Source organism: Giraffa tippelskirchi, chromosome 12, assembly GCF_054371585.1.
Source record: "Giraffa tippelskirchi isolate mGirTip1 chromosome 12, T2T-mGirTip1v1.2.pri, whole genome shotgun sequence".
Lineage (NCBI taxonomy): Eukaryota > Metazoa > Chordata > Mammalia > Artiodactyla > Giraffidae > Giraffa > Giraffa tippelskirchi.
The window spans coordinates 6,766,567-6,792,938 of record NC_137286.1 but is presented as its reverse complement, the minus strand read 5'-3'; the positions used below and the strand labels follow the sequence as shown (position 1 = coordinate 6,792,938).

The window sequence follows — 26,372 nt, the reverse complement described above, 5'->3', positions numbered from 1 at the left end:
AAAATTAGCCTAGGTACCCAACTAACGCAATCGGCTATTAGTACTGTATGTGTAATAGTTTTACAATACTTTTCACACAAATAATACATAAAAAACAAATAGGAAAAAAACCCAGTTTTAATCTGACGGTACAGTACCTTGAAAATGTAGTAGTATAGTACTACAGCTAGCATACAAGGGCCGGCAGTCACTGAACAGGCAAGAGCAGTTACTGAACGGAGGAGGGAGTGGAGGTGGGAGATGGTGGAGGTGAAGGATCGTCCAGCAATAGGAGATGAAGGCAAGCTGCAATTTCACTCAGGCCTGATGTTGATGGAACACTCCTTTGCATCTGTGGAAGTTCAGAACTTGAAGGTTTATATGTAGGGGACTTACTGTACCCAGTGGCAAATAAATGAAAGAAGTCCTATTCTGCTCCTAGGAAAGCTCTCCAATACCCATTAGCTTCCCTCAGGGAGTCAGACAGGCTGACATTCTAATTCCCTAAAAGGAAGTTCCAAACGGTTAAAACAGTCCCTCTTTTCTAGACATGGTACGTTCCACCTTTAAAAGTCATCTTGTTCAAGTAAAAGAGAAGGACTAATTCCAACTGCTTCTCTTTCCTGGGGCTTCAATGCATCTACAGTATGTATAGGATATATCCATATCTGTATATAGGATATATTTTTTTTTCTTGCATCTTCCAGTTGGTAATTTAGATATTTTCATTAAGTCTTAGGGGACTTAATGCAGGAGATACAGGAGATGTAGGTTCAATCCTTGGGTTGGGAAGATCCCCTGGAGAAGGAAATGGCAACCCACTGCAGTATTGTCACCTAGAAAATATCATGGACGGATGACGGCTGTGGGCCACAGTCCATGGAGTTGCAAAAAGTTAGATATAATTGAGCAACTGAGCATGCATTTCTCTTATAAGGACTGAGAGGGGAAACATTACATGATGTCTTAATTGGATTACTAAATATTAAGGAAAATTAGAAGACCCCCAAACTTTTTCACTTTCACAATTTAAATACATTTAAAAATGTACACTTTATACTCTTGCAAGTATTTTCCTTTAATATCAGTTAAAATCTTTGAACAAGTTCCTACGACCCCAAGATAAGGTCGTTTCAAGACCGAGCCCTGCCATGTTTTCAGATAGTGTTTCATGATCAGCTCCACAGAGTGATAGCACTCTATGCTTTAGCCAAAACCAACTATCATTACCGTCTGGTCCCTGGAAGTGTCCAGAAGGCCCACCCCTCCATTGGTGTGTACTTCTTTCTTCTAATAATTCTCATCTCCCAGATCCACGCTTTCTTCATGGTCCCATTCAAGCATCACTTCTTTGAGGTCAATTTCCTTATCCTTTGCTATCTAAACATTTGAACTGGAGCTCTCCTCTCTGCTTCTTGGGCACTTTGTGTGAATTAAGACAGGTCATTCCATGGACTAGCAAAGTAACTGATGTTTTCAAACACAAGCTCCAAACCTGACTTGCTATGAGACCTTGAGCAGCTGCACTTAAACTGTCTATTATCTCAACTTCCCCATCTGTAAAAGATAGGCAATGATCATTCATAGTTCACTGGGTCAACGGTGTTAATATCAAATATGTTGACATGTGTGGAGCACTTTATACAATTCTTGGCACAAAATACATTCTATGAAAATGCTTGGTTTTAAAAGTAAATAAAAATTTTAAATGGATTTCTTTTTTCTCAACATATATACATGCCAAGAAGCAGTCAGTAGTCATCCGTGGAAGTCCTGCTTTTGAACATGGCTCCCATAGTTGCTGCTGCTGCTGCTAGTCTCTTCAGTCGTGTCTGACTCTGTGCGACCCCATAGACGGCAGCCCCCCAGGCTCCTCTGTCCCTGGGATTCTCCAGGCAAGAATACTGGAATGGGTTGCCATTTCCTCCTCCAGAAGATCTTCCAGACCCAGGGATAGAACCCAGGTCTCCTGTATTGGCAGGAGATTCTTTACCATCTGAGCCACCAGGGAAGCCTAATATCACATAGCAAAGACAGATCAGTTTACCAGTGTCAGCAGTGGCAGGGGATGAGAGGTGATGTCTACAAAAGATGATAGAAGATGTGTTTGATAGCACAGAATTCAGTACCTCGCATACACACAACAAAAAGTTTTGGAAAGGGTAGAGATGGTTCCGTTGTGTTCAATCATTACTCTGAAACAACTCAGGATCAGTGTCAACAAAACATTAGTGCAGAGTCTGCAGGAGAAACTGATGGAGGACAAGGAAGAAAGAGGAGAGATTTGAGGGTTGAGAGGAGAGAACAAACATAAGGCCCAATGGATAAAACACCAAATGCAAATCATTAACAAAAAGCATTGAAGGAAGATTACACCTTGGAAGAGAATTGATGTGTCTTTGAGCCCATAAACACCCACAGACCACACTGCACAACATGCATGCTTCTCCTCCCACATGACATAAACATGCCATCAATTCAGTTCAGTTCAGTCGCTCACTCATGTTCGACTCTGCAACCCCATGGACTGCAGCACACCAGGCCTCCCTGCCCATCACCAACTCCCGGAGCTTGCTCAAACTCATGTCCATCGAGTCAGTGATGCCATCCAACCATCTCATCCTCTGTCATCCCCTTCTCCTCCTGCCTTCAATCTTTCCCAGCATCAGGGTCTTTTCCAGTGACTCAGTTCTTCGCATCAGATGGCCAAAGTATTGGAGCTTCAGCGTCAGTATCAGTCCTTCTAATGAATATTCAGGACTGATTTCCTTTAGGACTGACTTGTTTGATCTCCCTGCAGTCCAAGGGACTCTCAACATGCCATGCATACTCCAAAGAAGATAATTCCCTTTATTTGGCCTCCACAATGATCTCCAGGAAACCCCAAAGGCAGAATTTTCACAGCCCCTGTTCAGGCCTCCTGAAACTTGTATTTAATCATAGACTAAGGATTGCTCTCCTGAGAAGTCAATCACTAAACTAATGATTGCATGTGAGAAAAAACAGTACATGCCTTGTTTTTGCAGTGAAATATATGAAAAAATAAATAAAATGCATTAATATTTTATTAACAACATTAAGAACTACTAGAATAGACTATATTATGCTAGTAATAAAAGTGATCATAACATCACTACAACAACAATAAAAACAACTGCTTTCATACAATGCTGGGTTTCTCGATATCAAGCACTATGATGCTGACTTTATAGCCAACACATGAGGAAGGTGTTATAACCAACTTGTAGGATGGTTCCCCTCTTTCTGTCCACTTAATGTGTTTTAGACACTGTTCATGTTTGGAGAGGAATTTCTGGCCTCTGTTACCCTCTTTGCTGTAGCCAGGACCCAGACTTGGCATTCATTTCTCCAGATACGCTCAAGGAACACTATGATAGTTCATTTTATGTGTCACCTTGATTGGATCACAGGATGCCTTGATATTTGTCTAAACATTTTTTTTTTTTTCCTGTGAGGGTGTCTCCAGATGAAATTAGAATCAGTGGACTCACTAAAGCCAATCGCCCTCCTCAGTATGGTTGAATATCCAATCTGTTGAGAGCCTGGATAGAATAAAAAGACAGAGGAAGGAAGAATTCTGTCTTTTTCTGCCTCATTATTTGAGCTGGGATATTGATCTTTCCTTGCCCCTAGCACTCTTGGCTCCCAACATTCAGACTCACTGAATTATACCACCTGCTTTCCTGGGTCTCCAGGTTGCAGATGGAGGATCAATCATGGGAATTCTCAGTCTCAATAATTGTATAAACCAATTTCTTATAATAAATATCTTCCTATACATACCATAGAACACCTATTGGTTTTGTTTCTCTGGGAACTCTGGTTAGTACAGATGCTGAGATGGGAAGTAAGAGATGCATAGAAGGGACCATTAGACCACTGCAGGGCTGTCAGCCAAGACTAGGCTTTCAGAGAAGAGAGCTGTTCTAAAAATGGGTGTCCTTGTGGCTTCACAAGCAAGACTAGTAAGGTTGCCATACAGCCCCACCACCAGAGTCAGCAGTGACCTTTTCCCATCAGCCCAGTCTGGAAACTTAATATGAAATCAGGTCCAAAGATATCTCAACTGCTCTGCAGGATACTCAGTTTTCTTCTTTGTATTTTTTTAAAACCCTGCCAAATACATATCACCTGAAATTTAAATTTGCCACTCTAACCATTTTTAAGGATACAATTCAGTGGCAGTAAGTATCAATACATAGACTTTGTCTGGCAACCATCCCACCATCCACCTCTAGAACTATATTCATCCTGCAAAACTGAATCTCTGTCCCCGTTAAACACTAACTACCCATCCCCGGCTCCCCACAGCCCCTCACAACCACACAGCTGCTTTCTTTCTCTGTACATTTGACTACTCTTTTGCTGTTCTTGTTGTTCAGTCGCCAAGTCGTGTCCGACTCTTTTGCTCCCCAATGGACTGTAGCCCAGCGGGATCCTCTGTCATGGGATTTCCCAGGCTAGAATACTGGAGCAGACTGCCGTTTCCTTCTCCAGAGAATCTTCCCAACCCAGAGATAGAACCCGTGTGTCCCAGGTCTCCTGCATTGTCAGGCAGATTCTTTACCATTGAGCCACCAGGGAGCTCTAGGCACACCATCTAAATAGTATAACACAGTATTCATCTTTTTGTAACTAGGTTATCTCACTTAGCATAATATTCTCAAGATCCATCCGTGTTGTAGCATGTGTTGAAATTTCTAAAGGGCAGAATAATATTCTGATGTATGGTTATACCACATTTTATTTATCCATTGACTACATTTTGCTTTACAGCATGTGCGTAACACAAGTATCATACCTACAATTGTAGAAAACATTCATGATGGTTAGTTTTATGTGCTGATTTGACTGAACCACTGGATAACCAGCTATTTGGTCAAGCACTATTCTGGATGTTTCTGTGAGGGTGTTTGTGGATGAAATGAACATGGAAATCAATACACTTTTTATTGATAGACTAGTCAAACCAGTCACTCCAAAAGTTCAAGTCTGGATATTCACTAGATGGACTATTGGCTGAAGCTGAAGCTCTAATACTTTGGCCACCTGATTCAAAGAGCTGATTCACTGGAAAAGACCCTGATGCTGGGAAAAATTGAATGCAAAAGAAAAATGAGGCGACAGAGGGAGATGTGGTGGGATGGCATCGCCGACTCAATGGACATGAATTCAAGCAAACTCTGGGAGATATTAGACGACAGAGGAGCCTGGTGTGCTGCAGTCCATGGGATCGCAAAGAGTCGGACACAACTTAGTGACTGAACAACAACAAAATATTAACTATATAATATAGTTACATATAACTGTTATTTCATTATTTATATAACAAAACATCTATTGGTTCTCTTGTTCTGGAGAACTCTGACTTTATGGCATTCCAGTCTGTCGTCTGATTATAGCTCTAATAAAGTCTTAAAGTAAAATAAATAAATAAAATGAAGTAAAATTTGAAGTTCACAGCAAAGAAAAAAAAGAACCAGTTTGGCAGAGGAATTGGAGACAGATACCTGGAAGGGTACCTCCTTGCAGAGTGATGCTGCCAAGATGCTGGTGAGTAATTAACCTTAAAATTTCCTGCCTTGGTGAGTCTGTTTGCTATAGCTGCCGTAACAAATCCCCACAGGCTGGGTGGCATCAACAGGAGGAATTTCTTCTCACGGTTCTAGAGGCCAGAAGTCTGAGGTCGGGAGTCACCAGGGTCGATTCCTTCTGAGAACTGTGAGGCAGGCTCTTCTCTGTCTCTCTCCTGGGTTTTGCTGGTCTGCTGGCGCTCTTCGGCATCCCTTAGTTTGCAGAAATATTACTCCATGTCGACTTCCATCCTCATGTGGTGTCCTCCCCGTCTGCTTCTCTGTGTCCAAATTTCTCCCTTTTATAAGAACACTTCACATATACTAGACTTGGGCTCACCCCGCTTCAGGATGGCAACATTCTCACTTAACTGATTACAAATCCTATGACTCTATTTCCAGATAAGGTCACATTCTGAGGTCCCCAGGGTTAGGATTTCAGCATATAGATCTGTAGGGGCTACAGCTCAACCAAAAACACGTTAGTGAGTGTTACATGTTTCTATGACGCTCAGCTATCTGAGCAAACTCACACCCATTGCACATAAGGAGTCTTGCCCCAGGACTTCCCAGGTGGTTCAGTGGTTAAGAACACGCCTCCCAATTTAGGAGATGTAAGACACAAGGATTCGATCTCTGGATGGAGAAGATCCCCTGGAGTGGGAAATGGTAACCCAGTCCAGGATTCTTGCCTGAAAAATTCCATGGACAGAAGAGCCTGGAGAGCTTCAGTGCATGGGGCCGCAGAGTCAGACAGGACGGAGCTCAAACACGCAGTCTTCCCCCAACCTGCTGACTGCAGACGTGACCTCATCAGGGCCCAGGAGTAACACCAGTCCTTTCTCCCCACACGATCTCCTGGCCTGGGGGTGGATGCAATGCTGCACATACATTATTGATAGCTCACAGGCTTGCCAAGCTTTCTGGCTCTGTATGTGTGTGTGTGTGTGTGTGACAGAGAGACACAGAGAGAAAGAAAGCAGACAAAAGGCGTGGACATGTATAGCACCTCTCACTGCTAGGAGTTTGCTTTCATTAAGAACATGTTCTGCCTGCTTTCCAAGGGCACCCTTGACAGTGGCTATGAAGCAATGGAGGGTGGAGGTGACTTTGAACTCCAGTGGATACATCCAAAGCAAAATGTTCAAGTCCTTGATAACATGCTTTCAAAGTGCAGTTCAGCACTGTTCTTCACACCCCCTCATGGCCCTGCCTCACCTCGACACAGCCTGAAGACTTCCTGTCCTTATAGTCCTCTCTCGCCTCCCCCCTCCCACCGCCTCTTGCTTCCCCTTAATGCTCCCAGGTCCTCTTGGAAGACCCAGCCACTTACAGTTGTGCAGTGATTAAATATTTATAATAAGGGCAATGAGTGAGGTGTTGAATAATAAATGCTAAGGCTGAAGCAGCCTTAGATAATTTCTGCAGATTTCTTCATCCATGCCCTCTTTGATTTGAAGACATGGGCAAAAACATCCTTTAATTAACTTTTTTCGGGGTGTAGCTGTGACAGTCAATAGACCTTTATCTCTGTTTTGTTCATGAATGGCTGCCCAGCCATTGGGCCATTCTGCTGTCAGCGCCAGGCCCCCCAGACAAGGAGATGCCACATGGTAAGGTGGATCTTGCCTCATTCATTTCTGAACACCCCAGGGGGAATATATCTTTACAAAATTCAAATCCCCAAACCTCAACTCACTGTAACCATTCTTGGATGTGGAATAAAGTCATTGAAGCTCAGGAACAAGAATGGATCTTGCTTTCCATGCACCCCCCTGTAACAATTTAAGAACGATAGTGTTTAACTCTCACCACAGCTCTCTGGGGAAACTACTGGTATTATTCTGACTTTTGTAGTTGAGGAAGCCGAGGCACAAAGAGGTAAAGTCATGGGCTGAAGACCCAGAGCTGGTAGATCCTGGTTCTCGGATGAGGGCAGGCACCAATCCAGGGACAAGGGATAAAGAGATGGATCAGAAGCAGCCTTTGCCCTGGTGGAAATTTCAGAGCCAGAGGGGAGAGATATCTGAGTACATAGGACAAAGAGTGAACCGCTGTGAGAAAGGCAAATAGAAGAAACATGTTTGATCAGGAGAGCAAGCGGCCAGTTCTGTATGGAAAGGTCTGGAAAGTGTTACAGAGAAGACATGCGAGCTGAAACTAAAACTTTGGCTGGAAGTTTGCCTGAGAATGAGCTTGGGGGCAAACCGACTCTTCCACTTCATTGAGTGGTTCTAATCTGTCCTTGTCATGGACATTGAACTTGCGCAAACTGCGGGAGACAGTGAGGGACAGGAAGGTCTGGCCTGCTGCAGCCCATGGGGTCGCAAAGAGTCGGACATGACTTAGCAACTGAACAGCAAGAACATCAACCTGTCCACTTGAAATCCTTTCTAAAGGAACCTGGCAGAGAGTGTCCTGGTCAAACCAGCTTTTCCTTTTTGGGTCAGCATTCTAGTCCTGGATTCAGAAAGTACAGATTCAGAGGGTCATTGAAGATAATTTCCATGTGCTCCTAATGACCAGTAGGAAACTCTTATTACTGCAATAGATCAATTGTGTCTCACTCAAAATTTACATGCGGAATCAAAATCCCTAATGTGATGGTGTAAGAGGTGGGGACTTTGAGAGATGACATCATGAGGTCAGAGTTCTCATGAATAGGATCCACGCCTTTATAAGAGCCCATAGAGAGCTCCCTTGCTCTTTCTATCATGTGAGGGCACAGCGAAAAGATGCTACAAACCAGGAAGTGAGTCCTCACCAGACATCAAATCTTCAGGCACCTTGACCGTAGACTTCCAGTCTCCAGAACTGTGAGAAATAAATTTATGTTGCTTATAAGCCATTGTGTGGTATTTTGTTGCATCAGAGGAACTAAGACATTTTTCAACCTATATTTTGATGATATCAGAAGTTACCTAAGGTTTTTTTTTTTTTTTTTTTTTTGCAAGATTAGGGGCAGTTTCTCTACAGAAAAGAATGCTGGGGGGCAAGGAGTGGGGGGAATCTCTTCTTTAGAGCAAAAGGAAAATTGTGCTCATACCCAGGGCCAAAGTCTTATGTACGCCTATTTTCATGTCTGCTTTTGTGTCTATTCTGATTTAAAATAAGCCGCTTTTTCATAGCATGAAAAAATAGTGTTTTCACCATGATACAAAATGAAAAGTGAATGTCCCCCAGTCGTGTCCAACTCTTTGTGACCCCGTGGACTATACAGTCCATGGAATTCTCCAGGCCAGAATACTGGAGTGGGTAGCCTCTCTCTTCTCCAGGGGATCTTCCCAACCCAGGAATCAAACTGGGGTCTCCTGCGTTGCAGGCAGATTCTTACCAACTGAGCTATGAGGGAAGCAAACGAGTCCATAATCTATTGTACGCTGTATTCTATCAAGTTTTCAAAATCTCATGTTTTTCTCTTTCCCTGTATCCTTTGAGGGTCATTGGCAAGTCCTTTGGGAAGCTGGGATGTTATCTTGGGTAACTGGCTAGGGGAGAGACTTCTGTATCCTCAACGATTTACTTATTGTTGTAACTTATTGTTACAAAAATATACTTTATTTCACTTATTCCTTTGGCTTTAAGGAACTCCTTTTCTGGCTCTCTTAATGCAGAACATTGAAAAGTTATATTCTTGCCTGTTTCCGATGATATCTGAGCAGAGGGAGATCATAAGTTCACATGCAAACTCTATTTATCAGTTGTTCTCCAGGCAAAGCACTTTCTCAGAAGTGTCTGATCCATTACAGCATCTGATTTCTCTACAAAATTTCATGGGTGAGAAATCCAGATTTCGGAAAACGTTCAGTGACAAGCCCAGCATCACAAGGATGGAAACTGAACCTTAGGCTTCTTGATTCCAAGCATATCCCTATTTCTACTAAAATCCTTCTTCTGCCAATATGTGGGCTTCCTAGGTGGTGCTGGTGGTAAAGAACCTGCTTGCCAATGCAAGAAACATAAGAGACGAGAGTTTGATGCCTGGGTGGGAAGAACCCCTGGAGAAGGGCATGGCAGCCCACTCCAGTATTCTTGCCTGGAGAACCTCACGAACAGATGAGTTAGTGGGCTACACAGCCCATAGGGTCACAAAGAGTCGGACACAACTGAAGTGACTTAGCATCCACGCCAATATGTACTTATGTAAACGTAAGACATAACAGTGAGAACTTGCACGTGTTCCTTTTTAAAAGTCAAGGGATAGAAAGTCTTATTTCCCTAGAGTAGCATTTCTCTAAACTTGTCTCTGTGGACTATTACTTTCGTTATGAATCTGTGCAAAAAAGAATTCTCTCAAACAAATTTGGGAGTTGCTGGCTTAAACAATGTTAAGTCAATTTCTTTGCCATTGGCATTTAGAAAGTTTTTAATATACTGCTGTACACTGTGGAATGCTATGTTCTTCTTCAGTATTAAATGTGTTGAACAAATATGCATTATGTGCAGGGCTGTGATGGAATAAAATGGTAACAACACCCCATAGAAGTTTCTGTCAGTACAGAGCATTATTGATCCAGTAATAAACTCACTGGTTCACTTCTGTTCTCTTCTAATGCCTTTTACTTTCCCCTCAATGAATTTCTGTTCCAGAGCATCTATAGTCATTCAGATCTATTATTATTATTATTATTTTACAGATATTGAGGTTTTAATATCTTTGAGGCCATGTGACTACTTCTTACTGCCTGTTAAACTCCTTAAAAAAAGCCTATTACAGGAGCTGACAGAGTAGACTATATATGAAATTTATTTGATGAAACTTGACAATAAAGTGAAGTGCGCAGATTTAAATAGTTGTTACCACTTGCTATCTGTAACAAGCACATTAGTTAATTTGTTTTTTAAGTCTCAGTTTCCACCTCTGTAAAGTCTAGATAAATACAGACATTCAATGGACTATTGGGAGTGCCTCATATATGCCTGGTATGCAATAAGTGAGGGCCACCTTAATGAGTCCTGCAAGGACTCCCTGCTCAAAATTACAATTTACTTCACCCTTCCCCCCATCCTGAGCACTTCCCAACACCCATTCCTGCTCTATTTTATTTTATTTTTTTAACACAATTCTTATCACCTACTTTTTTAAACACAATACTTATCACCTTTTACCTAGGGTCTGATCCCTGTGTCAGAAAGATCCTCTGGAAAAGGGAAAGGCTACCCACTCCAGTATTCTTACCTGAAGAATTCAATTCCATGGACAGAGAAGCCTGGTGGGCTACAGTCCATGGGGTTGCAAAGAGTTGGATATGACTGAGCATCTAGCACGCACATCTTTTTGTATGCTTTATTTCACTATTATGCCTATTTTTTGTCTTTCTCTCCCATTAGCACGTTAGCCCCAAGAAGCAGAGAACTCCGTTTTGTTAATTGATATATCCCACAAATCAAGATAAGCGGTGGACATATAGAAGGTGCTGCAGTAAGCAGTGCAAAGAGTGATTGTTTATCAAACAAAGATTGAACTATTATCTCATAGGAACATGGTGCTATACATGCAGGGTGAATAGGCAAAGATCAAGGCAGAGAAGGGTTGCATGTGAATATTTTCAAGGCTCCAGAACCTCTTATAGTCAGAACTAATAATACTTGTTACCGTTGTTGCTCAGTCATTAAGTCATGTTTGACTCTTTGAAACCCCACAGACTGCAGCGCGCCAGGGTTCTCTGTCCTCCACTGTCTCCCGGAGTTTGCTCAAATTCATGTCCATTGAGTTGGTGATGCTATGTAACCATCTCATCCTCTGTGGCCCCCTTCTTTGGCCTTCAATCTTGCCCAGCATCAGGGTCTTTTTCAATGAGTTGGCTCTTTGCATCAGATGGCCAAAGTATTTGAGCTTAGCTGTCCTCTGCTATAAGGAAGAAACTGTCCAGCCTGCATTATGGTTGAGAAAATGAAGAATGAAAAAGAAAGGGTAATAACGTGCCCAAGTCTATGGAGTGAGTCCCAGGCCTTGGACTTTAAAAGCCGTGCTATGCCATGCTGTCTTGAATGTGGATGAAACTGTAGCAGTAAGTAAACACAGGAGAGAAGAGTGAAGATGGGAGGGTGACAAGGGACCCGCCTATGATATCAGCAGGAAAATGCTTTGAGAGCTGCAGCTCCAGGCTGTCTCTGATGATGGCTGCGTTCTCTCTTTTTTCGGGGTGCTTTTTTCACACATGCTCTTGATATCTGACTGTGTCCGTTAACCTGTGAAAGTAAAAACTCAGTCACATCTGACTCTTTGCGACCGCATGGACTATACAGTCCATGGGATTCTCCAGGCCAGAATACTGGAGTGGGTAGCCTTTCCCTTTTCCAGGAGATCTTCCCAACCCAGGGATCGAACCCTGGTCTTCCGCATTGCAGGCAGATTCTTTACCAGCTGAGGCACAAGGGAAGCCCAAAAATACTGGAGTGGGTAGCCTATCCCTTCTCCAGCGGATCTTCCCGACCCAGGAATTGAAACGGGGTCTCCTGCATTGCAGGCAGATTCTTTACCAACTGAGCTATCAAGGGAGCCCTGATAGGAGATAGTAACCTGTAGGAGACAGTAAAGCCAAGACATTGCGCATGAAAAATCAATACCCAGGTCAAAGTTCTCTTGCTAGGGACGAGCCGTTCTTTTCAAGCAGTTTGCCAGCCTCAAAGCAATATTTCTAAAGCCTTGCCCTTGGCCTTGGATGCCCAGAGCAATAGCCCACACTGCTGGCTCACAGCAAGTGGGAAAGAACTCTGGGTTACCACGGTTGCTGTTTCATTCTCTTCCCAACGAGAGAAGGAGAGTAATTGCTAAGTCACCAAAGGATGAAGAGATTTACCACCAGTTGCCAACGCTCGCAGATAGTTCAAGACATTCTGATCCTAACAGAGGCCACGACAGAGCATTAAGCAGGAAGCCCACAGAGGTAAGGATGAGTGCGGAGCGGGAGCTGGCACCAGGTAAAGATGAAAAATGCCTCTCTGGGAGATTAATCCTTCCTGTAGTCCACTGTTAGAGTAATAAAAGGTTTATGATTCATTTCTTCCTTGATAATGGAGGAGACAATTAGTAATTACTGGATTTATGGTATTTGTTGTGTTAACTCAACCAATAAAGTAGCCAGAAATATTGTGCTTTGACACACCCGTGTTGTAGAATAACACGATGAAAGCTTTAAAAGGGAAAGCAGCTGTGTTCACATGTCAGCTATGTTTACAGGCAGGAGGGGGATTAGATGATGATGATCTGTGGCCTCAAGATGCTAAGCATTCTCACCCCTCTTTCCCCACTTTATACTTTCCAGAATTAATTCAAAGAAATACATTCCAGCCAGCAGTGCTACAATGAAAGTGTTGTTTGCTCAGTGGTGTCCAACTCATTGTGACCCCATGAACTGTAGCCCACAAGGCTCCTCTGTTCTTGGAACTTTCCAGGCAAGAATACTGGAGTAGCCATTCCCTTCTCCAGGGGATCTTCCCAACCCAGGGATCGAACCCGAGTCTCCTGCATTGCAGGCAGATTCTTTACTTTCTGAGCCACCAGGGAAGCCCCAAAATGATGATGAAATGATGAAAATTGCTCATACATGTCCATCTCTTTGCCCAGTTCCTCTGTCCATGGAATTCTCTGGGCAAGAATACTGGAATGGATAGCCATTCCCTTCCCCAGGGGATCTCCCTGACCCAGGGATCAAACCCAGGTCTCCTACACTGCAGGCAGATTCTTTACTGTTTGAGCCACCAGAGAAGTTCATACAATGCTACAACTTTGCTTTCATTTACTTTCTTGGGAAGATCATTGCACCCTTCCAGAGCACCCAGCATCTCCCATCTAGTTTGTCGAGAATGTGAATTTTGCATGTAACTGTGTCATTGTTTGATCCATGTATCTCCCACCTTAGGCTAAACTGGACTTGAAGTCAGGAGCTAGCACTCTGACCCTCCTGTCTTCCCTAAGGCAAATCGTTGGGAACTGGTGGATGTTTATGGATGGAAGTCTTAAAAACACTCAACCAGCAAAGGTTCTGTATCTTCAGAAATATTCATGGTTGATGCTTCAATTCAAAAAGGATGACAATGGGTGTGTGGCTCAGGAAAAACTCTTTAAAAATGTGACAGTAGAATTACTTAGGGAGATCACGGTGGCTCTCAGGGCACATCACAACTGCAATGTTCAAATACTGTAGAAATACAGTAACATTCTGACAAAAGATAAAAACGGTTAAAGCAGACAAAATCTCTTTCTGACTTACTTCACTCTGTATGTCAGACTCTAGGTCCATCCACATTTCTCCAAATGACTCATTTTGTTCCTTTGTATAGCTGAGTAATATTCCATTATACTATTCTGCTGTATATATATAGACATCTTCTTTATCCATTCATCTGTCATTGGATGTTTTGGTTGTTTTCGTGTCTTGGTTATTATAAATAGTACTACAATGAACATTAGGGTACAGGTGTCATTTTAAATGATGGTTTTCTCAGGAATAGAGATGCAGATGTAGAAAATGGATGTGTGGACATGGGCTGAGGGGAAGGAGGGGACAACCTGGGAGAGTACCATTGACACATACACACCACGATGTGTAAAATACAGAGCTGGTGGGAACCTGCTCTACAGCACAGGAAACTCAGTTCCATGCTCTGTGATGACCTAGAGGGGGTGGGGCCAGGGGGTGAGGGGAAGGAAGCCCAGGAGAGAGGGTATATATGTACACATATAGCTGATCCACTTCATTGTACAGCAGAAACCAATACAACATTGTGAAACAATTACACGACAATATAAAAAAAAGTACGTAAAAATCTATACTTGGAACAGTTATGCACATTTCATTAAAACCAAATGCTAGCCCAAGTCCCTGCAATTCAGTCAGTACTTTATAAATATTTGTGGAATAAATGCAAAAAATACACACACAAAAAAAAAGACGCCGGTATTAAGATGGCAAAAATACATATACATATTAGTTTAAATAGCATTTACCTTGTAAAGCTATGTCCATTCAAATAAATGCTTAAACGAGTGACATTTCAGTTGAATATTCCATTATCTATCTCCCATTTTGTTTTACAACTATAGTTAAATATTGGGTTCCCTAACTGAGAAGGTTAGCTTATGTAACTTGGAAGAAGGAGACTGAACATTCTTGTCCCTTACTATTACTTGGCTCCTGGGACTTCACAGTTTAGCTGTTTCACTGCCCCGAGTGGAGGTCATCTTAAGCATAATCTCACCCTGTGTTTTCCTCTCAGTGTTGAAGCACAATGGGTCTCAAGGGTCCACTAAGTTTGGGTAAAGCATAAGCCCCCATTCAAAATTTCAGGTCCTTCCTTCAAGACCCAAGGGAGAAATATAAACTCAACTTAAAGTGAAGGAACTTTCCTAAGGTCAAACCATCATGATGACACCCTTAGGGCATATCCCTTTTTGCTTCTATTGAACCTGAAGATTCCTCAAGTCACACTTAAAAAGGCTGAAGCACTGTGAGTTTGAAAGTAAAAATTGTGACCATTGTTTTTGAAAACTCATGAGAAGGGGACACAGGGAGATAAAGAAAGAAAATAAGCAGATTTATTGAATGTCAGACTGACCCAAGAATAGAATTACACATTCTCCATCTTAATTTGCATGGCTAAAGATGGCTGTTTAAACAATTAACTTCCACTGGCCTTGGCTCTGGTCCTCTGAGGCCCATGAACTCAGCTGTTAAAGTCATTATGCACCAACTGTGGCCTATAGGCTAAGTCCTGTTAGGCAACAATAGAGAAACATATTAACAAATGTGTCTGTCAAAAAGCTAGAGTCTTTATAGAGTACTGAGTAGAGTTCTCTGTGCTGTACAATAGGTCTTTTTTCATTATCTATTTTATATCTTGTATATGTCAATCCCAATCTCCCAATTTGTCCCTCCCCTCCTTTCCAATCTGGTAACTCTAAGATCTATTAAACATCTATAAACATCTATTTCTGCTTTGTTGACTATGCCAAAGCCTTTGACTGTGTGGATCACAATAAACTGTGGAAAATTCTGAAAGAGATGGGAATACCAGACCACCTGACCTTCCTCCTTGAGAAACCTGTATGCAGGTCAGGAAACAACAGTTAGAACTGGACATGGAACAACAGACTGGTTCCAAATAGGAAAAGGAGTACGTCAAGGCTGTATATTGTCACCCTGCTTATTTAACTTATATGCAGAGTACATCATGAGAGACACTGGGCTGGAAGAAGCACAAGCTGAAATCAAGATTGCCGGGAGAAATGTCAATAACCTCAGATATGCAGATGACATCACCCTTATGGCACAAAGTGAAGAAGAACTAGAGAGCCTCTCGATGAAAGTGAAAGAGGAGAACGAAAAAGTTGGCTTAAAGCTCAACAGACTTTTTCAATCCCTTTTCCAGCAGATCTTCCCAACCCAGAAATTGAACCAAGGTCTCCTGCATTGCAGGTGGATTCTTTACCAACTGAGCTATCAGGGAAGCCTGATAAAGGGCATAAGGGGGATTCAGATCAAGTGTTCTGAATCCCAATTCTCACATTCTTACCCATCACTTCATTTAAAATGAATGAACTGACTTTCATTTGGGCTTTGCTGGTGGCTCAGATGGTAAAGGTCTGCCTACAGTGTGGGAGACCCGGATTTGATCTCTGGGTTGGGAAAATCTCCTGGAGAAGGAAATGGCAAGCTGCTCCAGTATTCTTGCCTGGAAAATCCCATAGACAGAGTAGCGTGGTAGGCTACAGTCCATGGGGTCGCAAAGAGTTGGACATGACTGAGCAACTTCACTTTCATTATATATGTATATATATACATATATGATTATTATATGGTAGAATAATATATGTAACCATACATATGATATATGTTATATATACATATATAAATAACATAATCTGTCATTTGTGACAACATGGCTATATCTAGGGACATTATGCTAAGTGAAATAAGTCAGTCAGAAATACACTGTATTATCTCATTTATATATGTTATCTAAAATATATATGTATATATATAGAGAGAGTACATTAAATTGTTTCTTGCCCACAGTTTTTCGTCTACTATCAGAGATGACTTTAGACCTTAGGCTACCAAATCTTTACTTTTCTGCAGTGTCAAAGGCTTGATTTTAATAAAAAGCCTTTTTTTCTCTTACACAAATACCATCATAGTAGGTTAACACACATTTGTGTCTTTGATATTTTTCAGTTGAAGAAAAACAATCCAAAAGGTACAGGTGATTTTGCAAAATGTTTTTCCAAATGTTCTGAAGCAGACATGGTCCTCCAGTCCAATCAGGTCAACATGGAGCCCTGGGGACTCGGGGAAGCCCTCTAGACCAGGCCTGTTGGACCCTTGCCCTGACAGGCCTTTGGTAGCATCAAGGATGCTATCTCACGCCAGGCCCCGAACAATCCTTCTTGCTTTTCTGGTGTAAATGCCATTCCCAGCAAGTTACCATCAAGTCTGGAGAAGCTGCAAAGGGGAAAAGTTAAAAGCTGATTTTTCTCTCCTTTGAAATTTTTCTATGCTGAAACGTGAAATCCACTGTCAGAAAAGTAACACTTCGACGGGGCCTCCGGCATCAGAATATCCTAGAACAAGTCCAGGAGCAGGTAACTGTGAATGCTCCACCGGCATGCTCTCACACTTCCCCCAGAAGTCTACACATCTCTTCTCAAATTCACAAGCACGCCTGCCCCTGGGGAGAGGCCCACGCTGGCATCTTTCTCATTCAGAGTCAGGGACCATGTGATCTCAAAGCACACGACAAGCTGGCAGAGGACCTGGGAATGGGCTCTAGGAAGCCCGGGTCAGGGTGCCTCCTCTGACTTCGTAAAAATAACTCTTCTCCCTTGAGCCTCGTATGTGAAGTAAGTAGTTTAAGTAATGGATTTTCATGTCAGCTTGTAAATCTAAATGAGAAAAACATCCCCAGTCAGATTTGATGTGTTTGTATGTATGTGCGTGTGTGCATGTGTGTGACAAGGAAGAACTGTGGCAATGATGCACGTGCTAAGTAAGGAGCAGAGACTGATGGAGCAGACGTGACCCTCTTGGCTGTGGTCACCCTTGTCACTGGACAATTTATGAGTAACAGATGAGGACTCACTCCAATCACACAATTGTAAGATGATAAAATCAGGAATAAAATTAAATTGCAATTTGCAAACTGAGCTGTATATGACCCAAAGCTCTGTGCTCTAATCACTATACTATTGCTGTCTGTTGAATCATAATATTTTAGAGCCACGGGGTCCATCACATAAGCCATCTGGTCCAACTCTGTAGAAATTCCTTTCCAGTATCCTTGTACTTAAAGTTTCCCGGGAGTCTTTCAGGAATGGAGATACCACTTGTGACTCCATAAGGTACCTGCCCATGAACACATCCCTCCTCACTCAGGACCTAAACCCACTTCCCCACTCTGCCATTCTGAGTCACAGGGTGAGTATATATCTCTTAGCCACAAAGGCCACAGCTGTTTGACTCATTCCTCCTCTAAGGACTTATTGGGCTCCCGATCTGTGCCAGATCTTGTTTGTGGCCCTAGAGACACTGTCCCACATAGAAAGAGATAGTTGCTGCCTTTACAGATTTCAGTGGTTCAGGTTCGCAACATACAGCTATTACCCTGAGCATGGACCCCAGTCTGCTGGACAAGACAGAGATCTATTGTGGGAGCAAGGAGGGCCTGTTGGGTGAGAGTTGGTCTCCAAATTGAGGGAGAAAAAAAAAAAACTCAGTTGTAAGAGTGTTCAAGATTGCCCGCTAACTGGCTGAGATAGAATTCTTGGAAATCACCAACTTAAAGGCGGCTTAAACGATTGTAACCCTGTGGAGAACGCGGTGGGCTGGGTTCACAAGGAGATGACGTGACGTCACCCTGGAGGGAGAGGGGGAGAAGTGGCGGTGGTAGCCGGGCCAGCTTGGGCAGCATCCTTCCTGTTCACTAGGATGCTCTCTTCATCGCCTACACCCCGTTGCCCCCAGCACTAGTTTGCATGTCCCGTCCTCTCTTAGAGTCCTGTGGGACTGCCATCTTAGCTGTCCTCTTAGGGTGCAGGCACTTAGTCTTGACCCCACCAGCCTCCCCCCAAAGTCCACACACTAACTTCTCAAAGCCTGGCTAATCTGCAGAGACTTTTACCTCCACCCAGAGGATCTATGCAGAGGGGACCAGAAGTCTGTGCTCAGATGCTCTTGCAGCAGGTCTGCTCGCCAGTGGGTGGAGAGCCTGTCCACTGCTGATGCCCCTTGAGGGAAGATGGGATTAATCCAATTAAGCAATTGGACTTAATGAAACAATTAAGTAATTAAGAGCAAAAGGGAATTCCTGCTGATCACAGAGGAACGGACTTTCTACTGTTGGGGAAAGGCAGGCAAGAGAAGATAAATATTTCCTTTGAGCCTGGGGAAGCGCAAGAGCGCTTTCTCAGAATCCATAGATGTAATCCTTCGGGAAGCAGAGTAAGAAGTGACCAACTTCCTCTATTTGTCCAGTTAACAAATATCACTTAAGTACCTGTTATAAGTCAAGTAACGTACCAACCACTATTCCAACTCTCCCAGATGTTAAATTTTAGCACAGATGTTATGCATTAAGCAAATAGTCATGCAATTAATCAACCAATTGGCTACAAATGAGATCAGGATTCTGATGGATGCTGTGCGCATGTTGCTATCACGGAGGGTTTCCTGGAGGAATAAAGAACTGAATCCATGAACAGGAATAATCAATAAAGAAGGGAACTTGTGGGTAATCAAAGAATGCTTGAGGCTCCAAAGTGAGACCCCCAAAAGTAGACTACGTTGGCCTCAGTAGAATGACACATTCTGGTCAACTAGAAAAAAAATATTGAGGGAACATCCAGGGAAGAGGCATGAAGGAGCACGGGGAAGCCATGCCAACTAGAAAGGAGAGGCCTGCTGCCACCCTCCAGGAGTTAGCACCGCGTGGTAGGAAGGATACTGCCTTTTCAAGCCAGCACACTTGAGTTTGATTTCCAGTTCTTCCGCATTGAGTTGTGCGACCTCAACGCATGCCAAATGCTCTCATTTTCATTGTCTGGTAAGATGACCACAATACTTCTTTCCCAGGAGCTTGTTGGGAAGATCAAATCAGTCAGTGTATGTACTGTCTACCAAAAAAGGCCTAGAAATAGAGATACTCAGTAGCAATGAGCATCCTTAGAACCCAGATTTTGGTTTCTAGGTATCATCCTCTAATAAAAGCAATCAGTCTGGAGAAATAGCTGATTCCAGGACTGGTGCGAGAAAAGTACAAGATGAGCCCATATCATCTTAAGGTCCCTAAAAAATAAGATGTTCAAGAAAGATGGGGGCTTCTTAAATGTACATAGGTACCAACTTAAACTTTGTCCTAATGGCCAAAACTAGAACAATTTAAACAACAGGATATGTAATGATGGTGATGGACTCTAATCACAGGACAAAATCAGAACCCATGGATCATGCTGATATAAATATTCAAATAAATAAGAACATGGAGGGAAAGAGAAAGCCCTTCCTTATAAGAGGATCTCAACTTAGAAATATGTACAAAACAATGTAAAATTTTGAAAACTCAAGTTTTTCAACCATTGTTGTAAAAATTGTTTCAGTCAAAAGTCTTCAATGAATGCTAAAAATAGTAGGTCAAAGAACAGCAAGAGACAGGATATTCACATGGTCTCACAATCTGGCGCCATGACACCTTCCCTGATTAGAAAGGAACAAAATGACTTTCTAGCAGAGAAATCTGGCTGATACCATTTGAGCCCAGTGACCAGTGACCAAAGTGACCAGCAGTGAGACACATTTATCTCAGGGGCCCTTGAAGCAGAGAAGAGCACTGAATCACTTTTCTGCTGTTTCTACAAAAAAATGGAAAACTTGAATCTAAACATGAAGAAACATCAGACAAACCCAAATGGAGACCAAATCTTCTACAAAACAACTGTCTAGGACTCTTCAAAAGTGTCAAGGTCATGAAAAATGGGTAACATTTGGAATCCCTCTAGATTCCAAAGATAAAGGGACATGGCAAGCAAATGCAGTCTGTTGTCCAGAACTGGATTCTGGAACAGGGGAAAAAGGGAAATGGACAGCCTTTGAATGAGGTCTGTAGATTACTTAATAGCAACAGTATGTGAATATTGATTTGCTATCTTTGATCATTATCCCGTGGGCGCGCATGTTTGGGGAAGTTTGGTAAAAGGCACATGAAAATCTTGCACTCTTTCTGCAGCCCCTTTATAAATCAAATTCTCTCCCGATGAAAGGTTTAACATTTTAATTAAAAAAGAAAACAAACTAGCTTCGTATTAGGCATATAAAAAGGCAAACAGCATCTATCGTTACTTTTGGAAGAACTGATTGCTGGGGGAATTTTCAACCTATTGTCCCTGAGAAGGCAAGCCTCCGAAGGGCAGAGCCAGGAGGCAAAGTTGCTTATTGTAACTGCTGCAAACTTCAAGGTTGCTGAGTGACTATGGGGAGAAGAAAAATGCCCTGTATTCTGGAAAGAATGGCCCCCTTTCTTTTCACGGGGAAGAAAAAAGGACACACAACAAAATTCAACGAGACAATAAGTCTTCAACAGCCTGTTGCTATCAGGCAAGCCATTGTGAAGGCCTGAGAGCTCAGGGCCACAGCCTGAAAAGAGACTGCAGCTTCCTCGGTTCTTAGGCAATGCACTTAGAATCCCATTGTTTCTGGGAGAAGAAAAACACAGAGCTGGGTGAGGGCACAGCCTGGCTCACACCTGTGTGGGAGAGTTCAAGAGAGTAGCACCTCCACTCCAGCAGTGAGTGGGGGCCCGGCACCAATGAAGACCCCAGGCGCCTCTCCTCTCCCATGACCTCAAGGTGCACGAGATGACCTTCCTTTCGTTAAAAACAAATCGGGTTCCACAGATGTCACCTTGATGTGACCCTATATTGGATCTTGGGATTCTGTGCCACAGAGGATGGGGAAAGGAGGGAGGAAGGGATTTCAGAGGCCACCTTGGACTTTGTCTCCTGCTCTGCTGCAAAAAATGGATTGCCTCCTAGCCACTCTCAGAATAAATCCTAGACTACTTAGCAGGTAGTGACAGATGTTCTTTTCTTGGGCTCCAAAATCACTGTGGACAGTGACAGCAGCCATGAAATTAAAAGCCACTTAGCAGAGACATCGCTTTGCTGACAAAGTCTGTATAATCAGAGCTATGGTTTTTCCAGTAGTTGCATACAGATGTGAGAGTTGGACCATAAAGAAGGCTGAGCGCCGAAGAATTGACGCTTTCAAACTGTGGTGCTGGAGAAGACTCCTTAGAGTCCCTTGGACAGCAAGGAGATCCAACCAGTCAATTCTAAAGAACATCAACCCTGAATATTCATTGGAAGGACTGATGTTGAAGCTGAGGCTCCAATACTTTGGCCACCTGATATGACTCAGTTGGAAAAGACTCTGATGCTGGGAAAGGTTAAAGGCCAAAGGAGAAGCGGGGAGACAGAGGGTGAGATGGTTAGATAGCATCACCAACTCAACGAATGTGAATCTGAGCAAACTCTGGGAGGTTGTGGAGGACAGGGGGGCCTGGCGTGCTGCCGTGCTTGGGGCTGGAAAGAGTCGGACACGTTTTAGTGACTGAACACCAACAGGTGCTTCTGACCCAGTCTCCGTTTCTATCTCTCCTTCCTTGAATGTTATGCTCCAGGAATGAGGAACTGCTTACAGTTTTATGAGCACATCTTAAAATCACATGCACCCCTGACATTTCAGTTCAAAAACCCCCCTCTTCCTAGAAGTCTCTCGCAATCCCTCATTTCAACCACTCTGAAGAGTTTTAATCATTCCCAGCTACGTGGGCACTGCCCTGCTTCCTGTGATGCACTCGCCTCAGCACTGTGTCTCATCATCCGAAGGTCTGTCTTCAGCCCAGACTGAGGTCCTTGAAGGCAAGGCGCTGGACCAATTCTGCCCCTGTGTCCCCTGCACTAAGAATACAACCGGAGACCATAAGTCTTCTCTGATTTCAGCTGAGAAGTGCTTGACTATTGAATGCATTGGAATTTAATGAACAGTCTTTTTTGGTGTGCACATTAGTTGTTAAAATTTATGTATTGATCCACTATAAATTCAAATTTCCCTATTTCCCCAGTGATGAAGTGTTAGAAATGAAATGTTTATAAAATTTAATGAAAATATGACACATTATTTAAAAATGCCTAATAAAGAGGAAATATTTCACTTTTAAAGATATCATTCATTACTGTCCATAAACACACATCTGCTCAAATTGATTTCTTACTTTCTGCTAAAGGCTTACTAGAAGCAATTGACTACAGTTTGATGTAATAGACTTAAATCATGGGGTGAATAGAACTGACGTGACTGATTTTTATTCTTGTAGGACATTTGGTACTTTTCAAAATCTTCATGGAGGCATGTGGTCCACACAAAAGCACCTTGATATTTGGTCCTGTCCAAAATATGCATTGAGATGATTGGTCCATGATTTCTTAAATAATATAAATATTTAACTTCATTGAAACTTGCTATGCCAGCCTTCTAACACATTGTCCATCCTGTGATCACCATTCAGTACTGATGTACAAACTTTCCAAGTTTCTGGTGAAAGTCTTGGAGCTTCTGATCTTCTGGTTCTGCCATATTTTCCCCAGACATATACTCTCTATACAGAATCCATTGGGTTATCTACGCTTTCTTCTGCATTCTCCACAAGGTATTCAAAAGTTTCATTTACATCTTCCGAACACACAAATAGAAGTCCAAATAACATGAACATACACTTATGGGTTTTGCTGTCTGTTGTCACATATTAACACTTACGTCTTAGACTCAAAGAACTTATTTTTTGCTAGAGTGATAGTGAAATATGAATCTTCATGAAATTCTGAGGTCAAAGAATATTTTGCCCAAAGAATTTTCTGTTGTCAACTTCATTTTGAATATAAAGCAAGATAAATATATTGTCAGGTATTCAAGTCTCAGAACAAAAGTAAACCTCAACCTAGCTCAGCACTGAAAGAGCTTCCAATTATGATCAAGAAAATTAGCCAATTAAATCAGAAACTCATAGGCAACAGAAATAGACACAAGTCTTCTGGATGCCAATTAAATCAGAAACTCATAGGCAACAGAAATAGACACAAGTCTTCTGGATGGTACAACTTAACTCATATATCTTTTTTACAGAAAAACAAAAAGATACACTATAGACAACTAATAAATTATTAATATGATTGTGGGATTTAACACTCATGTCAGAAATAACTCTGGAAAGAGTTGCTATGCAATTTAAAACACTTTCCCAGCTCATTGAATGGTGTTTCTGTCCACCCACTTATTCACGGCAGATAAGAGGAAGTCACTCTTACCATCTTTATTAAAATATTTACCAAGTCTTGCTTATATTAGGTCCTAATTACCTTCCTTATCCATCAGTTTCTTTCCAGCCCCATTGTCATTCCTCCTGGCCACCATTACATCTTTGGTGGACTCTTTCATCTTCCCCACAAGCTCTTCTGCATGAGGTCTCTCCAACCCTCACTCCCTGTCACTGGATTGATCTTTCTAAAGCAAACATACAACTCTTTCCTGTAAACTCCTGAGTGGCTTCAATTGGCTCATGGAGAAATGTTCACATGTTTTCAGTACCAACCCCTTGCCTCCCAGTCCTATGTTCATCTGTCCATTCATCAGTCTGCTCACTCTTTGATGAACTAAACTACTGTGTGTGTGATACTGCCTGTTTGCCAGAAACTACACCAAGCACTGAGGCTTATATGAGAAAATGCTAAATAAATAAAATGCCCTGCCCTTGACCATACACAGTCTCATGGGGGCCCAGTCAGACAAGGATATAAGAGTTAATAATTTAATAAATAATAAAAGCTATGTTTATGCATTCAGCCATGGTAATGTGATGAAAGGGTCATTTGAGAAGTGTTCTCTGCAAAGATGGACAATAAAAAAAAATTTGGAGAGTCGGGAATCCCATGCATTCAGAATGTAAGAGGATGGGGATGAATTAGAGAAGCAGGTGGGCACCCGACTGAGGGATACACCAAGACCATGCTGGGAGTTTGGGCATTTTTTTGCAGTCAACAATGATCCAGCAGAAGTTCTGTCATCAGGGGAACTGTCATAACCAAGTTACCTCTGAGCAGCCCATTCTTTCAAGGTCCTTTTGTCACTTGCTTGCTAAAACCTCTTTGGCGAGGCCAAAATATATCTCTTCTCCTAAAATGATTGAGTATTTAACCCCTGTTGACTTTCAACAGATTTGGAAGCTTCTTGCCACAAAATTCAGAAGGGTTGAAATAGTCCAGGGATGGTTTGAAGTAGCTGGTACAGGTGCTGTCCCAAAGTCACCTTGTCATTAAACGCTATGCAAGGTGATCAGGAAGGTCCAGTAGAAATCCAAGCACTAAATTAGACTTGAAAAGGGACTTTCATGCTTGTTTTTACAGTGACGGTGACTGCATGCCTTGATTGACCTAACATGTCACCGGCTAGCTCGGCTTGCACGGTGAAGAGGGGACACTGCTGTAGTGTTTGATAACTGATCTAATAGCGAGTCAGACATCTCTCTGTTGCCCTGGGTTCATTATGCTCTATCACCTTAATAAACGTCCTCGTCCTCTGCCTATTCAGCCGTGGCCTGGTTCTCTGACTTGAATTGTTTGGGACAGCCAGGTCTCTCGTGAGTGACTTGTCGAGTTCTATTATGGTACCTGACCTACTTTGTACAGGTCTCAGACTGCAGTGCAAGCAGCAGGAGGCCCGTAAGTGTCCTCTGGACCTCTGAGAGGGACAGCAGAGACTCAGAGTCCCAGAAGGGACCCTCAGGATCAGCGAGCCTCATCCTACCCCCTCCCCACCTTTTCTGCACAGCTCCCAGCTGCCCCATCACTGAAGAGTGGCCAGCTGGCCAACACTGACACATGCATCCCAGATAATGGGTAACTTTCATTCATCCACTCAACAAATATTTATTGGTCACTGGTTCTGGGCCAAACAATGCCTTAGGTATCTTGCTGAATAAGACAAGGTGGGCATTGTCTCTGCCAGTCCAAGCAACAGTCGAGGTAGTTAATACGCAAGTGCGTAACTGCAGCTTTAAAGGGACAGTATGGGTGATGATGGCAGAGGGCCTGTACCTAGGCAGGGATGTTAGAAGATGCTTTATAGGGTATAGGGACCTCCCTGGCAGTCCAATGGTTGGGATTTTGTGCTCTCACTGCCAAGGGCCTGGGTTCAATCCCTGGTCGGGGAATGAAGATCCCACAAGCCACATGGCCCAGCCAAAAAAAAAGAAAAGATGAAAGTGAAGTCACTCAGATGTGTCCGACTCTTTGCAACCCCATGGACTGTAGCCTAACAGGCTCCTCCGTCCATGAGATCTTCCCAACCCAGGGATTGAACCCAGGTCTCCCGCATTGTAGGCAGACGCTTTACCATCTGAGCCAGCTAAAGGATAAATTGATTTTAAGCAAGAGGTTGGTGACTATGAAGCCTACTCCATTTCTTTTAAGGGATTCTTGCCCACAGTAGTAGATATAATGGTCATCTGAATTAAATTCCCTATGGTTTTTCCAGCAGTCACCTACAGATGTGAGAGTTCCTAAGCTGCTTTAGTCGTGTCCATCTCTTTGTAACCCTATGGATTGTGGCCCACCAGGCTCCTCCATCCATGCGGATTCTCCAGGCATTAATATTGGAGTAAGTTGCCATGCCCTTCTCCAGAGGATCTTCTCAACCCAGAGATCAAACCCTGGTCTCTTACGTGCCATGCACTGACAGGTGGGTTCTTTAC

The 26,372-nt window shown here is 42.8% G+C and overlaps 1 protein-coding gene across 1 annotated transcript in view; it reads left to right on the top strand.

Annotated features, from left to right (window-relative positions):
* Nucleotides 1-525: 525 nt before the first annotated feature.
* The window catches only part of LOC145529302 (uncharacterized), an 85,339-nt gene continuing 59,492 nt past the window's right edge, over nt 526-26,372 (top strand). Inside the window, exons 1-2 of the mRNA XM_081549420.1 lie at nt 526-624; nt 12,337-12,463. Coding sequence (XP_081405546.1) covers nt 614-624; nt 12,337-12,463 — 138 coding nt within the window. The 5' untranslated portion in view covers nt 526-613. The remainder of the gene's footprint in view (nt 625-12,336; nt 12,464-26,372) is intronic.